Here is an 18,208-nt window from a genome sequence, read left to right on the forward strand (position 1 = left end):
GGGTTTAAAAAAAGAGGGAAACGGTGCAGGACTCTGATTCTTAATGCAAAGGGCTGCTGGTGATTTAGGAGACTGTGTAACCTGAATTAGTTGATGAATTTTCTATCGATCCTAAACAAGCCAGATTTATCTCTGACACGGTGCTGCTGCTGCTGGGTGGCGCAGGAGTCAGGCCACTCTCCCACTCCCCGTTATTAGCGATTTAAAAAGAACAGGGGAGGAAAAAAAACTTTGTGAGACATGTCCCTACACACCCAGTATATACACAGGAGGTGGTGCAAGCCACTTGAAACCACCCACACCCTCCAGCGCTTTCTTTCTTTCTTTCCCCTCTTTCTGCTTTCTTTATGTTATATTTGAAGTTTGCAGCCAGATGACAACATCTGTACTGGAGCCTGCTCTGGTGCGCGTGCACGCCCAGCGCTGCCTCAGCTGGAGCGGAATGCAGCCTATTCGGACGCGCTCTGTTATTGTTGTGATTCTCTGCCTGCTTAGAGCGGCATGCGTGCCAACATGTGGCGGAGAGATGGGCTATGTAGGGAGAATGGTGCATATGGAGAAAGGCGAGGAGGGGTGGAGGGGGGTTATTGTAAGACTGAATACCCACAAACTGAGGCCATATGATAATGCGCGTGGCTCTGTGTATGCTTAATCCCATTTCCTTATCCGGGGTTTGTCCTGGAGGCTCGCCATTGGCCGGCTGCCGTCACGTGGCATCTTAACTTTGTTCACTTGACAGAAAAGTAGGAGGGTTCAACGGAGCAGGAATAACCGAAGAGTAAAGGGATGAGATATAAATTTTAGTTATATATTTTCCGAGTAGGTGCAATTCCACAAAAAGACTGAAATTAATGGCCATGAGCTCCTATTTGATCAACTCCAACTATGTGGACCCGAAGTTCCCACCGTGCGAGGAATACTCTCAGAGCGACTATCTGCCCAGCCACTCTCCGGACTATTACAGCTCTCAGAGGCAGGAGCCTGCTGCCTTTCAGCCGGACTCCCTCTACCATCACCATCAACAACACCAGCCACACCACCAGAACCACCACCAGCAGCGAGCCGAGCCGCCCTACACGACGTGCCAGCGCGCAGGGCAGCCCGCCTCGGTGGTCATGTCCCCTCGGGGTCACGTCCTTCCCCCGGCCGCGCTGCAGACTACCCCCGTCCCGGAGCACAGTCAACGCTGCGAGTCGGTGACACCCAGCCCGCCTCCGCCTCCGTCTTGCGGCCAAACGCCCCACAGCCAAAGCACTTCTTCCCCCGCGAGCACTCGGAAGGATCCCGTCGTCTACCCGTGGATGAAGAAAGTCCATGTAAACATCGGTAAGTGCTACATGCAAACTTTCTTTCTCTCCCTCCCTCTCTCTCTCTCTCTCGCTGCCTGCGGTTGAAACCCATGCAGTCAGCTAGGTGTCCACCGTCACAATCTATGGCTTCCCCTCCCTGTTTTCTGTTAGAAGTAGAAGAGTAGCCCTTGGGTCAAGATTTACGATCGTCTGTTTGCAGGGCCAATATAATTACACCCTCCATAAATTTTTATTACACCTCTGCGCTGAGGTGCCTTTTGAAGTCCGATCTCGGGCTCGTCTGCTCTAATACCTCGCCTTATGACAACTCAGACCGAGCCCATAAGTTAGATTTTATGCTTTGGTAATTTGATTTTAAGTGGTCGGGTTGTATAAACGGTGTACTTTACTCTGTCGAGCCTTCCTTCCCCACTCGTTGTTCCAAGGGAGGGAAAGTTTTATGGCAGCTGAAATATTCATGTTTATGGAGCCGGCCGTAAAACACCAATGTAACACCGAATAGCTCCAGTCTATTATGGCTTCTCTGTAATGTTATAATGGACTCGCTGCCTGTTGTGTGTTGTGGATAATCGGAGCGAATATTCGCGCGACGACATAATGCCACTTTTGTAAAGTCACCATAACGCGGCCTGTGCACGCGGTAAGAAACCGTTTTAATGCGTTTTTCTCTCTGCACATTGTTGCAGCTGTCATGTCTTTAGATTCTGCTGCAGCATGTTTAGTTGCTACTGTCCTGTTGTGTTGAATCATCATCGTTGAACGCCGTCGTGTAGCTGCCGTACCCCCTCGCCACCCCCGCCCCCACCACCACGTTTATTCTCAACCAGTTTATACAAGACGAGACAATGGCTCCATCCTCGCACTCAGTCCATTTGTGCCTTAAAAACAGAAAAGGAAACTGCTCTGTTCGTCGCTGCTCGTCGCTGTTTCATGTGTTAATAATTTACGCCAGTCCCAGTCGTGTGTGCGCAGTTTTTCAGCAGTTGCCTCGATTTGCCCTCAAATCACAACATTTGGACACCGTTGTCAGGCTGGCTGCGTGCGGAGGATTCACGCACCACCGCCGGGCCTGAAATGACACCTGACAGCATATGTTCACTGAAAATGCAGCGTTTCGGAAACAAAGCGCGGAGTAGCTGTGACAGCTGGTTTAAAAACACGTGGGAAAAAAGGTTTGTTGTAGGATAAAACAGGCCTGTGAGGGTCATATAGTCATTTTGTGCTCTCCTACATCAGCTGCAGTCACTGTGGCCGGGCTGCGTGTTCATAATATTTTCCCCCCCTGTGGCTTCATGTGCTGTTTTCAGTTTGGAAAATATCACCGCAATACTGTGTTAGGTCCTCTGTAATGAGCCCATGATACTAGATATAGCAGCCAGTTTATTAGCTGCTTGACTATCATCATTTTTATTATTATTGTTTTTATTATTGTTATTATCATTGTTTATTTTGTAGGTGATTGTGTATTGTAAGCCATTTTTTTTTCTTTAATGTTTCATGTTGTTGATCATTTATTCTGGTGTTTCCCCCACAGTGAGTTCAAACTACACGGGGGGTGAGCCGAAGCGGTCGCGGACGGCCTACACGCGCCAACAGGTTCTGGAGCTCGAGAAGGAGTTCCACTACAACCGGTACCTGACACGCAGGCGCAGGGTCGAGATCGCGCACACGCTGTGCCTGTCGGAGCGGCAGATCAAGATCTGGTTCCAGAACCGGAGGATGAAATGGAAGAAGGACCACAAGCTGCCCAACACCAAGGTCCGCTCCGGGACAAACAGCAGCAACACAAACTCCCAGTCCCTAACCGGTTCCCAGAACCGCTCCACCGGACCACTATAGCCCACTACCGCTTACTCTTTGTCTGAGATGTGTCCTCCGTTTTTCCTACTTGATTCCCAAACTGAACGCCTTGTAACCCCCGGAACCTGCACTTTGGACCGGAGTAACGCTTTGGAGGGAGGGATGTGGCCCTGATCTGTGCTGATGTTACACACTATAATATGACGTGTGAGGGTGAAGAGGGAGATTTCCCATTCATAAAAAAAAAAAGAAAGGAACAAAACAGGCGAAGAAGGAAAGTGACAGAAACGAAAAAATGATGCGGTCGCTTATTTGTTTTTAACCCTTCATTCTCTCTCTGCCTCTTCCTCAGCTTTTTAGATTCCTTTCTTATTATACCCCCCACCCCCTCCCTCCCTCTCCGCATCTCTCTCTCCTCTCTATCAGAGAGCACGGGACGGTGTAGGCTGAATATATTGTGCTCGTGCGTGTGTGTGGTTCCTTTTTTTCCTCTATCCGAGACTTTTTTTTGGTGAAGATGGATCCTCGTTTTCATCTTTAATCATGCCAAACTCGGGCCCCATTTGTCATGTTTACTCTGCGGGTACAAAGCAAAGGGGTGAACCGCGGCTCTGCCCACTACCCCCCCCCCCACCACCCCCCCCCCCAAACCACTATACCGATCACCCTCCCACCCCACTCAAACACTCACACGCACGTGTAATAAATAAATGGAACTCTCATTTCGTCAAGAGAAGTTTTCATACACAAACAGACAAACCTACACACACACACACACACACACACACAAACACACACACACACACACACACACACACACACACACACACACACACACACACATCCCTCTGTGCGACCTGATAATATTCCACCATCAAATATAACCTCCGCTATGATGCAGAATGAGAGCATTAGAACGGTTGACATTTCTCTTTAATGACAAACTCATAGCTTTTTCAATTTTCATTATAGTTATTTTTGAATTCAGTGTTGATTGTAAAATGATATAAGCTGGCATCGGTGTGAATGACGGGAGGATGCGTTCATGTGGTCCGCTGATTGTTCATGTTGCCGACAGGGAAACAGACTGACAGACTGAACAGGGTCATCTAGAGAAATAAGGTGAAATTAAGGATTTTTTTCCCCACCACGCACCAAACACAGTTTATAAAGCTGCCCAAACAAAGGACACTAATATTCAAACAAATAGCTCCAGAACACATTATAGACGCAGCACTATACAATGTAGGGTACTACCTATTACCTCAGCTGTACTTATATATTATTATTATTTTTTTATAATCTTATTTTCTCTTACTCGTTGAATGAAGTGACAGCTTTTCAAGCTTTTATATTTTTTAAATTGTGTGACGAGTTATTATAATAATAATTATTATTATTACCTGCAATACAAAAAAGCGCTATTCATTTTCCTGTATGTGAAACAAAAAGTTATTTAATTCTAAGTAATTGTTCTGTAGCCAGAGACATTCAGAAAGAATAAGGAGCCTTTTATTGCATGTCTGAATGGTGTTGATTCATTTCTTTCTTTTCCTCGCACATTCAATGCGCGCACACTTTTCTTTCTCTCTATTGTTTTTATTCTGCCAGTGTTTTCTAACTGATATGATTTTTTACATTCCAAAGATCAGGTTCTAACCTTCTCGATGATGATGATGATGATGATGATGATGATGATGATGATAATATGATATGTATGATATTGTTGAACATGTGTTACCTCCCCGATATGTAAGTTGCTCCTCTCTGTGCTTATGCCTACTCAGTGTCTACCTTCTTATTATTTGTAAATAGTCCATTGAAATTTAAATAAATGGCTGAAAAAGCATCATTTGCTCTAATTTCTTCTCTCAGGATGATCATTTATTCAGTGTTCAGTGTTCAAGTTTCGAGGTTTTAACTAAAGATTTTATTTAATTTTTGTAACAGACTCATTTCCATTTCGCTTTGCAGAGAGCATCACTACTTCCTCATCTCTCCTCTCGTGCAGGATGTCTTCAAAGTGAACGTACACATTCTACACAATAAATAATTCCACTTCATCTCAGTGTTGGTTTTGCCTACAACACGCAAAGCGACCTGACTTGAGAAATCAGGGGCCTCCGATGATTAATCTGTCCCAGCCCTGAGTGATCCTGGTACATTACGTCCTGTAATCTCGTTTTAAATCACAGAACGTCCCTCCGTTTCACTCCCGTTCTCCCGTTAATTTAACGGCTGCTCAGACTCGCATGCACCGGCCCGACAAAGAGTGTGGGACAGCCCCCTTCCTTCCTCCTCTGGTTCTGAAGTAAAAAAAAAATTAAATAGCCTCTCGGTTCTTGGTCTTTTAATGCTTTAATGAGTGTAATTTTTGCTCAATTTCTTTTTTTCCCTATCGTTGTTTTCTGCACTGGTGCTGTGCGCGCATGTGTGTTTTATTTTTTATATATTACAAAAAGGGAGCAGGCCGGCGCCATAGCTCAAACCCTGACAACCAAATAGATAATCAACAAGACGAATGGCTTCTTTTGTAAGGCGCGGCTCCCGTATTAATTTTCATTTTCTTCTCTTAGAGCAGGTATCGAAAAATATAGAGCAAGAGGGGGGAGAACGAGAAAATAGCATTCCTCTCGATGAACTTTAAACAAAAAAACTGTGCCCCCCAAATTGGTCCGTTCGTATTTCTCGGCCCAGAGAAGATTCCCTATTACTTGTTGGTTGATTTCTCCCTGGGCTTCTTGCCGCAGAGACTCCCTCTGCCCATTTATCTGTTTTCTTCCTATTTATGAAAGGCTTCTCCAGCAAAACCGCCCTCCTATCAAACTGTATACCTAGATGTGCTCAAACACGCACACACACGCGCACTGCGCCAAAATGCATAAAGCTTTATACCCACTGTGACGGAATAAAAGCTTTAAACCTGCATTTCAACACATTTTACTCCGAAATTCGTCTGTTTTGCTTTTTATCTTCTTATTATGATGATGATGACGATTATTATTATTGTTTTTATTGTTTTGTTCTTGTCTCGAATATGACTGCTAATGTGCATTAACCTCCACTTACTATATATATATATATATATATATATATATATATATATATATATATATATATATATATATATATGAGTGTGTGTATATTTGTATATTGTGTGTGTGTATTTGGCCTATATAGCCAATGTTTCTTATGCGAGCTCCTCCACACACGCACATAGGCCACACAAACCCGCAGGCGGTGAACTTCTCCTCACATACCACAATATTTGTGTCAGGATGCTGTAATTGTGGCTACACACCAAATGTCCTATATTGGAGCTTGTAAAGAAACATCCCCTCCCCAGTATCTGCACACATGCGCTCACATTTGCGCCTCCACAATAACTCCTAAAGCCCTGGAGTATTCACGGTCCGAGTTGAAATAAATGAATTTGCGCGCGGGGTGACACCGCGCACAATAAAATCCACCAAGGAACCCTGACTTCTTTTAGTCACCTTTATCAGCCGGGGCCTTCTGCTGCTCCTTTGAATGGGATCAGATTTTTTTGTAAGAAGAATGACCCCCCTCCCCAATACACACACACACACACACACACACACACACACACACACACACACACACACACACTCCTCATCGCCACCCCTCTGAAAAAGTTCACAGCCATTATTTTCAGGACAGGGCAGAGGGGACGGCACCTCAAGAAAAATGCGAGAATTATACAAGAAAAATCATTAATCACGTGTTCTTCTTTTAACACTTCTTCTCCGTCTTCTCCTTCTTCTCTATTGTCACCCGACAGCCACACACAAGACCCCTTCTGCCAGGAGATACAGAGGGCAAGGAACAGACACAGACAGAGGAGAAGAAAAAGAAGACGTCTTGGAAGACACCCCCCCTCCTCCTCCCTCCCTCAAACCCCCTCCTTACACACACATAAACACTCATACATACACCTCCCCTTCCCACGCACCACCAAGCTATTTTTACACCCCACAAGTATCCTACCATAAGAAAAAAACTTTTTTCTCTTTCATTGGAAAGAAAAAAATCCCTCCTAAGAAAGTCCAACAAACCAGTCACAGAGTCCTCCCGGCGCGAAAGAAGAAGATGGCCCCGAGGTCGCACAGAGTTCTGGCGTCCAAGGTAAGAGGCCTGCTAATTTCATTTTCTATCCCCTTCTCTGTTGTTGCCTCTCTCGCTCCTCTGTGCAGGAGAGGCAAATGCCAGCGAGCCAGTTTTTATGGTTTTATTGCCCCCGTGCGCATTTGGCGAGGTCAGGCGAAGGGGGCATTTATGGCCGTGGGAGCTTTGATTTTCGCGCGGGGACTTTTGGAGCTGGGTGTTTGTGTTGTGTGAGAGTGTGTGCGTGTTTTCTTGCAGTGCATACAGACACTGGCTTTTGTTTTGTTGTGCTGTTTTCCCCCTGAGTTTGTGCAACTGTTTCCGCTCCCCTTTGCCGCAGTGGTGTCACTTCTGTCTGTCACTCAGGAGGCCTCCGCTGCTGCAGCATCTGTTGTCTTGCGTGTGTCCTTTACGCACACGTTTATGGGAGTTGTTTTGAAGATTTTGGTGATTTTTCAGAACCATTTGAAGCTGTATTTTATTAATTTAATTTCATATGATGCAGTTTGATTTCCAGCTTAATGCACGAGGATAATTTAGAATGCTGTTAATAAATGACAGGATGGCCAAGTGAATAATTCTTGGTTCCCATGCATTTTGTCTTAGCTGTGCTTCTGTGGTTTAGGCCTATAGCGTTCAGTGATATAGTGTTGCAAGTTTGTGCGTGTGTGTTTTTTGTCGGCCAGGTGCAAACAAGCTACAGAGACTTGCGGTGAGAATATGAATAATACCGCGCTCAGTGGAAAGGGTGGGGGTGAAAAAGAAAAATTAGAAGAACTGGGGGAGCGCTGGTTAATGGATACTCTCTCGGTTATGCTCCCGAACAATTTAGCTGGAAAACAAACGATCTGCAAGGCTTTTGAAAATGAACTGCGAACGATCGCAGGTCGCCGTGCGCGCTCAGGCCTCCGGTATCTGCTGAGCCGAACAGCAGCGTCCCCAGGAAGCGCACTCACTCCTGTTTGACCCCTTCAGAAATCAATTTGGCCTGAATTAAAGATAAAAGGGCAGCGGTTCTGGTGGATGGGGCTCAGCCTCTCATGAGGACGCCGGCCATGACGTGATGCGATGCGTGGAGGAGAAAGAGAAACAAATGGCAGGAATAGAAGCGGCGGGTATCGAAGGAGAGGCAGAGCGGGAGATGGAGGAGGGAAAAATCGATGGTCGTGCAGGAGCAGCGGAATGGCCAAGCTGCGGCCACAGAGGGTTCAACCAGGGGACAGGTTTTTCTGACCGATGAGGTCCACTGGCTCTGAAGTCAGAGGCTGACCCCCCCGCGCATCCACACCATTCCAACCCCCACCACTCCTGGTCCCCCTTGACCTCGCAAGGCTGGAGGACCCTGCGCTCCGTCGGACATTCCCAGACCTCCGGAGGCCCCCGGGCCACTGAGTCATAACAACCCGAGTCCAGGGCACTGTAACCCAGGGGCATGGCTGCGATATCTCTGCTCTCACACTCAGATAGACAGACAGACAAGCCAGCCACCTGGTCAGGGGTCAGCCACAGGCCACTGCTGACTGTTACTGAAATGGACTTATGATGATGAGACTGCAATGTGGAAAAACATATATGAGCTCTTTGGAAACATATTTTCACTGTTGTAATTACAATTAGTCCATAACTCTATCATACAGTGTTGTCATTTTTGGTAACTAATAACTTGGTACCTAATTCTCCTCTCTGTCTTCTAAGCACTCTAATGTAAGGTGTGGGATGTTCCTGTATGTTTTGGTACGGGAGGGTCAGACAGGCTGTCAGGCTGAAGCTGGACAGTATTTGGACAGACTGGGACCTTAATGTAAACAGAGCCTGCACCTCCTGATTGCCCTGTGCAGCCTTTTTAACTCTCCGGCTTGCTCCCGCCATGTCACCACACTCCAGTTCATGTTTAGTAAAATTCAGGACATGACATAGTACTATATGAATGAAATACAGAGGAATAAAATGCTGTTAATTTTACTATAAAACCGTGTAGTCATGAGAGCTGCAGCCCCCATTATATACTGGTGTAGGGCTGGTGGTTGCTGGTCGTTTTCCAGCCTGGTAATCTGACCTACAGCTGGGGGGGCGACTACTAATTAATCAGGGGAACAGTGGCATATATTTGTCCATTTTTCTCCACTTTGCCCCTGGTTGACATAAAATGGTTCCCATACAGCGTGTTGTAGTCCCCTTTATTTCCTATTTTAATCATGACATGATGAAACATCAGTATTACTGATGCAACCTCTCTTTGTTTACATTTTTCTTGTTGAGCAGTGAAGCTCTGCTCAGATCCAGTCAGACAGAATCATGTGGGAAATGTGTATTAAGGGGGATTTAAATTACTTAACAATTCCCCATAAGTCATTCAAATTTGGACAATATGCATTACGTGCTCTGACGGTCGCTTTAAGGTCTGTTCAGTGGGACTCCTGACCATCCTAGAATCACACATGACATACTACATGTATTATTACTCAGTTTTCCATCTTGGCTCTGTGCTCTTCCAGTGACGCTACACTTTAGTTTCATAGTTCATTGATGTTTGGACCTAAATGCACACAGGAAGCAGGCACATAGTGATGGTACTTTGATAATCATAAAGAATGTCCAGAACTTACAGGCAGACAGAAGCATTGGGAAAAACCTCAGGAAACTGAAGAGACCATAAAGGATCCAGAGAGGAACAAAAGGGACAGGAGGGAAACATATCCAGGAAATGTCCCCTCTGGAGGAAGAGTTGGAGGATGATGGCGAAGCTGGATCCTCTCTGCTCTGGAGGCAGAGCAGGTTACTGGGGTCCAGAGTAGATCAATTAGATGGGGGCTGGACAGGCCAACAGGCAAAGCTGAGAACCAGGCATAATGGAGGCAGACCATTGGAGCACCGGACAGACAGCCTGGGAGGAAGTGGGAGGAAGTGAGTCACAATCTGTGATGGCAGGAACCTACCTCATCCAAGTTTTTGAAGTGTCCTGGTGTGTAGTCAGTGACGGGACTCTTTCCGCTTTATACTGGAGCCATTTTGGCAGCGGATTTGAAGATTCTCCATCTATAAGTTCCTCCACGATCCAAAACTGACAGGCAGCAGAAGCACTGAGAAAAAACTCAGGAAACATGAACAGGAACAAGGCAGGAACAAAAACAGGATCCTCCACATGAGCAACATGAAGGAAAGATAACCAGGAACTGACACAGATGATCTGACAGAGAGGGAGGGGAGCACACAGACTAAATACACTGAAGGCAGAGGTGATAGTGAACAGGTGAATCTCATCGGGGCAGGGCGGCCGATCAAACAGGTGGGAAACACATAAGGGCAGGAAGTAAAACAACCATGGTCATAAGAGTGAATAAGCTGAATTTCAAAATAAACAGGAAATGACAAAACAGAATCCAAACAGAGAGCCACACAGAGGGGCAGATCGTGTCATTTCGTGTGGTTTGCCAAAGGAAGAGGTCACCTGTCACACAAGGAAGTGCTGCACCAGGTGTGACAGATTCAAGTGTAGAGTAGATAAATTGTTTCCCATTTAAACTTTGCACATAAACACTATATGTGCCGGTGTTGTTTTTAAAGATGCAGACACAGCTCTGTATGGGGTGTGTTTGTCTTTAGATGACGTCTTTCTTATTTCTGTGACAGTCAGATGATCTTGTAAAAAGAGCCACAAAATCTGTGTTCAGAGCCGATGGGGCCACAAAACATGGGCCATTGATAGAGGATAGAGGATATGATCCCAGTTGTCAAGCTCTCTTACGTTTTTATTATTGTAACCATGACGACAAAGGTCCTCTAACCTTAAGGAAACACCAAGCTGTTTTTGTGCATGAACCGAACGGAATGGTGAACGTACACTTAACCGTGTGTTTACCTAAACCACGGGGGCACTGTTTGAGGAAACAGTCCGCAGGCTCCTATGGGAACGTGGAGACAGAAAAAACCTGTATGGTCCTTCAAGTTGAAGGACGTGTTGGAGAGGCTGCAACTTTTAAAGGCCGCTCTACTCTGACTGCAGTTAAGTAAAGTTTGATGTGGTTATGTATTTCATCCTTGTGCTGTATTTTATACTTTGTGTTTGTATTGAATTGAACTAATTCTTGCAGGCTAAAGAGCGATTTTTACTCCAAACACATCCTCATGAAGGGTTTTTATGTTTTTTCCAAAAAACCAAACACACTCGCATTTGCTATTTTGACTGAAGCCGAGGTGTGGTATTTAAAGCTTCCCTGCAGTTTTTGACAGTTAGTTGTGCAGTAGATTTAAGTGACAATGAGCTGGTCCACGTGTTGATTGTAGCTTGTACATTACAGCAGGTGTATAAGGACCAGCTGTACAGTAAAATGTCATGTATGTGATGTTTTGCTATTGGCTGGTTTGTAGTGCAGCAATAAGAAAGAAGGAGATGCAGAAAATACATTCAGTGTATTTGAGAGACTGTATACACAATAGCTTTCAGTAAGAAATGTTGCTTTCAGGTGACATAATGTATATAATATATATATACCCAGGGAAATGATGGGTCAAACCTGTAAGTATCAGTGCTGTAGCTTTACTCCTGAGTGATTTGGACAGAAATGTAGTGCAGTAGTTTGTAAAGTTTCTCAGCCTGAAACCTTGAATAGAGTAAATCTAATTTCGACCCTGAGCTCACGCAGGTTCATTAAAAACACTCTTGTTAAATTAAAACTCCTGCTGCTCCGCTGATGCATGAAAGCCCACTGAGCTCTTAGTTAGTGAAAGCAGACATTAGGTTAGTGATTTTAAGTCTGTTCTGTCCCTGTTTGTTGATACGTGTTGTTGTTTCTGCAGCTTTACAGCTCGTCCTGATGATTCTCTCACATCTTAAAGGAGATTTGTTTTTGTGATCTCAGTGGGATTAGCAGTTAAATAACTGAAGTAAAAGCATGAGGCAGCAGGAGTCTGTCCAGCAGGCAGATGTGAGCCATCTCTCCCTCTCTCTCTCTCTCTCTCTCTTTCTCTCTCTGACCTGTAGATTACACAGATCAGCTGCTTCTGCTTTACAGTTTGCTGTGGCTGAGATGTTTGAAGGCTTTGAACCAGCTGATGGAGCTGATGTTTCAGCAGCAGCTTTGCACAGTAAGCTGCAGGCTTCACACACACACACACACACACACACACACACACACACACCACACACACACACACACACACACACACACACACACACTCACACAATATGTTTCCACTCTGTGTGTGTGTTCACTGGTCCAATGATCACCATAGGCTATCACACATACTCACACACAACAAAAAACAATGGTTGCACCAACTTCTCTCTCTCTCTCTCTCTCCCTCTCTCTCCCTCTCTCTCTCTCTCTCCCTCTCTCTCTCTCTCTCTCTCTCTCTCTCGCTCTCTCTCTCTCTCTCTCCCTCTCTCTCTCTCTCTCTTTGGCCTGGGAGTCTCGCGGTGGTTTGCTAATTGCCAGACAAATCACCCCGCGTGCGTTTTTTCTTCCCTCGGACTTGTTGCAGCCGCTTTGCCCGAGAAATTTATTATTTTGGAGAGCGCGAGGAGCCGAGGAGGTCACGGTGGAGGCGCGCGGGCTGCAGGAGGAGGTCGTCACTGGAGATATATGGCTGCCAGGCTTTTCCTACTGCACCGTGTGTGTGTGTGTGTGTGTGTGTGTGTGTGTGTGTGTGTGTGAGAGACAGAAAGAGAGAGAGAGGGAGAGAGGGAGCGTGCGAGCCATTTAAAAGTGGACATGTATTAAGTATTAAAGAGAGAGAACGAGAGAGACGAATAGTGGTTACCAAGTGGCAACACGTTTCTTTTCATAAGCCATGCTTTTGTAGTTCAACACGGTGGCTATGCTTTGTATTGTAACAATATTCAGTAGGTAATTTATATTATCAAATAGTTATTTTCAACGATTTAGCCTATTTATTAATAACTAGTTTAGATGTGATCAAATCAGCATCCTCATACAAAAAACACTTTGAAAACACAAACTGTAAATCTGGTTAGTGAACTCTGAGTCATTTCTTCCTCCTGACCATCTAAAACAGTTTAAACTGCAGTTTAAACTGCTATTGAAAAATTGTTTCCCTCTTTTTGTTTTACATCAAATCTGCAGTAGAATCACAACCTGGCAACCCAAATACTTCGTATATTAAGGCATTACGGTGTGTTATCAATGATTAAATAATAATAAATACATTCTCATGATTAATAAATCATACATATGCCCATTTGTAATCCCCCTTCCTTTATTGCATTGTGAAGCTGCCGTTGAGCAGCGTCAGGACTCTGATGCTGCTCACAGTGAATGGAGACGAGCCGTCCTGCAGCGTGATGATCCCACTGTTGTTTGTTACCGCAGCGCTCATATCCATTAGATGTGAATGATAAATCGGCTTCCGTGGCCTGTCTTAATAGTAATGGCGGGGCATTAGGCCTGCGCGAGCTCATTGATACCACAGTATTAAACAACCCCACTGCCCCTCGTTACCTTTCACTTATCAATATCCTAATGACAAAGACGCGCTGGCTGCCGGATGATAACAGCTAATCTGAGACACAAAGATTACAGCTCGGATTGTGAAAATGTAGCCTCTCAGGTTTGATTTCAGTTTTTCATATTTACAGCCTATAAGGTGCGTGAATTTACTTCAGGTCATGGGCTATTTTAGATTTAGAGCGTAGAGGAACAAGAAAAAATTAAAAAGCCAAAAACACCACAATCACGACAGCACAATTGATTTACACGTTTTTTTTTTACCTGATGATAATTTACATTAATGGTAAATAAAAAACAAACATAGGCCAATAGGTGAGGCGCAAAAAGGGAAATGCAGGATTCACTCTATAGGCTATATTACAGAACTTTGCTCATCTTGTTCCATATTTATAGCCAATGTAAAATATACACCATATTCAATGTGGTTGCAAATGCAGATTTTGTTGCAAAATATTTATTTTAGCAAACAAACTGGTGCTTTGTGGCCTGCATTAAAGAGCACTTGTCAGTTCATTGTGAAGTGCAAGAGCGTCAGTATGAAGACAAAGGCATTTGGCCACAATGTGTTAGAGCACATCCAGAGGGCTGTTCATATTGTTATACTGTTGGTTGTAAATCTAAGGTCTGAATCACAGTGAAACACTCCACAACAAGTGTAAATGTAAAGCACATACAGTGTAATTGATCTGTAGCTACTGTAACTCAGCAGGCTCTCTACCGGCCTTTATAAAGTTAACAATGGCGGGACAGTTTCAACACGCTCCGAAGTCAGACATGACAGGATCAATGTCCTGACACGTCTGACAACAAAACAGTCACAACAGCCCATTAAAAAGCTCTGCATTTCCTATTTAAAGCAGCAGCGCACACGGACGGCTCCTGGCTCCTTTTCATCATATTCATAAAACACAGATGCAATACAAAAAAAAAACCAAAAAAAAACAAAACCTTTTTAATTACGCAAATGTTATTGGCTATTGATTTTTGATTGGTCCTTTAACATTCAGGAGAGAGCAGGGGGATGTCTGCAGTTGCAGCTCCATGACGGGGAAATACCTCACGTCTCGCGCACATGAGGAATACTATATTTCAAAAAAGCGGCAGTGCGCGTGCTGCCGCGTCTCCAAACAGATTTACGAGCCGCAGTAAAAAGGCGCGAAGATGTCGGGGCTCGGTAAATCAATCTCTCTCTGACCGGCTCTTTTTTTCTCACATCAGTCTCTAGCCTTAAATATAATAACACCAACACCAACAACATAATAATGATAATAATGATAATAATGATAATAATGATAATAATAATAATAATAATAATAATAATAATTTCTCTGGTGGTGTAATATGTAGCCACTTCATCACGCCGTGGACACTTTAATTTTACGGCCATTCTACATCTTAACAAAGAGACATTTTCAGTTTCTCTCTTTTTTATTCAAAGCCTTGTTAATCATTAACGAGGAGGAAGAATTTACCTGTCCTAATCCATCATGGAGCAAGAGACCCCCCAAGATCCAAAGAACTCCAACATCACTTCAATTAGCCTGTTGGCTTTTAGTAGCTATTATTCTGCGCCTATAATAAATGTTGAAATAAGCATTTAGTAAAACATAGCCCGTAGAATCACACATTAATGATCAGGTTTCAGATATTTTTATCAAATATGTCTCCTTTTCTTTTCATGATATTAAATTATTAACATGTGGATATTTGCTATAAAGTGATCCAGTCCTACATCTCGTTTCTTTCTCTCACTGAGTGCTTTATTATGATGGTTACACGCTGTGGATGCAAGTTATTCCTTTTTGCTTGATTCTACAACCCCCGCCCAACATAGCCGGGATGTTTATGCTGTTGAAGACCATTGTTGTGTCTGTAATAGCTTTGTATGCGACTGTGCCAAGTTTATAGAGCTGATTCGTATTGTTGTTGTCAGGCCGGCCCATGCAGGTCTCTGCTGCGACTTATCTTAGCTGTTGTTTCACACTGTGATTGCCATAATTTATGGCCGTCATTACAGACGCCATCATCACCACCGCAAATGTTTGATTTCAATCTTATTGTGGGTAAAAAAAAAAAAGAAAAAAAAAGAAAATGTCAGGGAAGCGCTGCGGTGCTCGGGATGAAGTTTAAAGGAGCTATCTGTGCGTTTTTAGCGCATCAAAAACAAGTAATAAATAAATGAGCATCAGACCGTTTCACTGATAACACGTTTAAAGCAGCATTTGTTTCCTTCTTGATAATTATTTTTCCCTCTGTCATCAGGGAGATTAGACTGTATTTTTTAGAAACAACTCCAAAGCGGTGAATTGGTTTCTGACTAATTACATTTGATATTAAACTATTTATCTGGACTCACAATTGTTTCAAACTGGCTACATAAAATTTAAAAGAAAATTGCTTTGGTTTTAATGGACACCGCTGATGAACAGCGCAGCACTTGACTGGACTTAAAAGAGGCTTATTCCAGCATGTGTACCTGGAGGCAGGTTGGTGTTGTGGCGGTTTTAAAAGCCTCTGTGTTCCTGTGGAGGAGGAACAGTGTTGGAGCCGCTGCGGCCCATTGTTTGACCTTGAAGTGTTTCTTGTGGTAGCAACTCAGCAGCTATAGGTTACAGCCGTGACACAGCCTCGCAGTCTCCGCACTGAGTTCTCGGGAGTCTCCGGCTCCATTGTCCTGCTGGAGGCGGCTCGGGCTCTGGAACCGGGAGACGCGGCGCTCTAAAAGGATTCCGACGGTCTATTGTTGCTGCCCTGCACGGCCTCGCGACGGGTGGTTTTGTCTCTCCGTTGTTTCTTCATCTGTCTCACCCCCCCCCCCCCCCTTCTTCTTCTTCTTTGTGCCTCTTTAATATCTTTCTATCTTGTGTTTATGTTTGACTCCATCTCTTTTTCTAACAGCTCTCTTGTCTGTCCGTTACCTGAATAAATGGCTCCTTCTGAATGAATTACTGTTGGAGCTGCAGCCACGAGAAAAAAGAACTTGTTCATGGGATAAAAGAAGCTGCGCGTTTGGACAATTTAGTGCTGATAAAATATTAGATCCTGATTCATATTTTCATAAAAGCCGGTTTTATTTCGACTTCTAATTGGACTTACCAGACAATGACACACTTGGCTCGAGTCTGTGCTGCTGTTAAATATTTAGTTTAGCTTAAAAATAAACTGTGCTGTGACGCACAGTCATCACGAATATGTCCCATTGTTGAAAACAGATCCGCCGAAATATAAGACAGGACAGTGTCAGGGCAGGAATCCCCCCTCGTTCTGCCGAGTAACGGCGAGCAGAGGAAGAGATGACAGTGAGGAATAAGGAAGAAAGAGTCCGCGGCGTGCAGTCATTTTTAAAAAGAACATAGTTGGTGACAATCATCTTTTATCTCTCTCTCTCTTTCTCTTTCTGTCTCTCTCTCTCTGTCTGTTGTACACCTCACAGTTTACCGCGCGCACATTAACACACAGCGCACATTCCCTCCCATCGAGCAGCTGAGAGGTGAACACAAGTTCTCTCTGACTGTTTTTATGTTCATATTTTAAACTCTATCACACAGCACTCCCGGATTCATTCCCCCACCAAGTGAGAGGCGCACAGATACCCCCCCACCCCACCCTTACCCCACACCCCCTGCCCCAGCGCGTCACGTGATTCATTAAATAATTAATGCAGAGGTTAAAGAATAGATATGTATTCGTCAGGGATGTGATAGTAAGGCATGGTGCTCCTCCAAGTGTGTGTGTGACGTGGAAAATTCAACTGTCCTTTAAAAAAAAAAATACAAGCCCCCCTATAGCAGCGGAGAGAGGGGGAGAGAGAGAGAAAAGAGAGAGGGAGAGAGAGAGAGAGGGGGGAGAAGAGGAGACACCGAGAAACGCCAACAGAGAGAGAGAGAGGGGAAGAGAAAAGAGAGAAGGAGGCTGCAATAAAACAAATTTGGACGGGCGTGCGTCTTGTGGGTCGTTGTGGACACCGTGAGTATTGCGGAAGGAAAGGAAGGGGACTGCATGGGGGGAAAGCACACATCTTCCTCCTCATCTTCGCCGCCGCTGCGCCGCCTTCGCCCGCATCCCTCTCACTGAATCATTTTAACATCGTTGGTAAATATGCCCCAAAAATACCCATCTTTCGCCGTGTTTTCTCATCGTGCATGTTGCTGTATAGTGTTGTTTACACATGACCCCCCACCCATCATCATCAGCCATTGTTTATAGGTTGGAAGCCGTGCAGCCGAGCAGCCTGCAAACCAGAGAGAGAGAGAAAGAGGGAGAGAGAGGGAGAGAGAGGGAGGGAGAGAGAGCCGGAGCAATGCAATGTTAGCCGATGGCTGTTTATAGTTTAAGAAGCACTTGGATATTCTTCTCCATCTTTCTCCCATCACCTCCTGTCTGCCTCTACATCTCTCTCTATCTGCCTGCCTCTGTCTATCCCTCTCCCTCCCTCTCTCTTCCCCTCTCTCTCTCTCTCTCTCTCTCTCGCTCTCTCTCTCTCTTTTTCCTAGCTAGCTACTTCTC

General features: G+C 44.7%; 2 protein-coding genes across 6 annotated transcripts in view; both read left to right on the forward strand.

Annotated features, from left to right (window-relative positions):
• hoxb3a (homeobox B3a) overlaps positions 1-18,208 on the forward strand; it is an 89,929-nt gene that overhangs the window by 39,931 nt on the left and 31,790 nt on the right. For all 5 annotated transcript variants that reach the window (XM_056401207.1, XM_056401208.1, XM_056401209.1 and 2 more), the window contains exon 2: positions 6,913-7,256. The gene's annotated coding sequence lies outside the window, so the exon portion shown is untranslated. The remainder of the gene's footprint in view (positions 1-6,912; positions 7,257-18,208) is intronic.
• hoxb4a (homeobox B4a) lies at positions 571-4,959 on the forward strand. The gene is made up of 2 exons (XM_056401219.1): positions 571-1,326; positions 2,845-4,959. Exons 1-2 carry the CDS (start codon positions 852-854, stop codon positions 3,147-3,149), a joined length of 780 nt encoding a protein of 259 aa, XP_056257194.1. The 5' UTR covers positions 571-851; the 3' UTR covers positions 3,150-4,959.

This window comes from Seriola aureovittata, chromosome 17, assembly GCF_021018895.1.
Source record: "Seriola aureovittata isolate HTS-2021-v1 ecotype China chromosome 17, ASM2101889v1, whole genome shotgun sequence".
Taxonomy (NCBI): Eukaryota; Metazoa; Chordata; class Actinopteri; order Carangiformes; family Carangidae; genus Seriola; species Seriola aureovittata.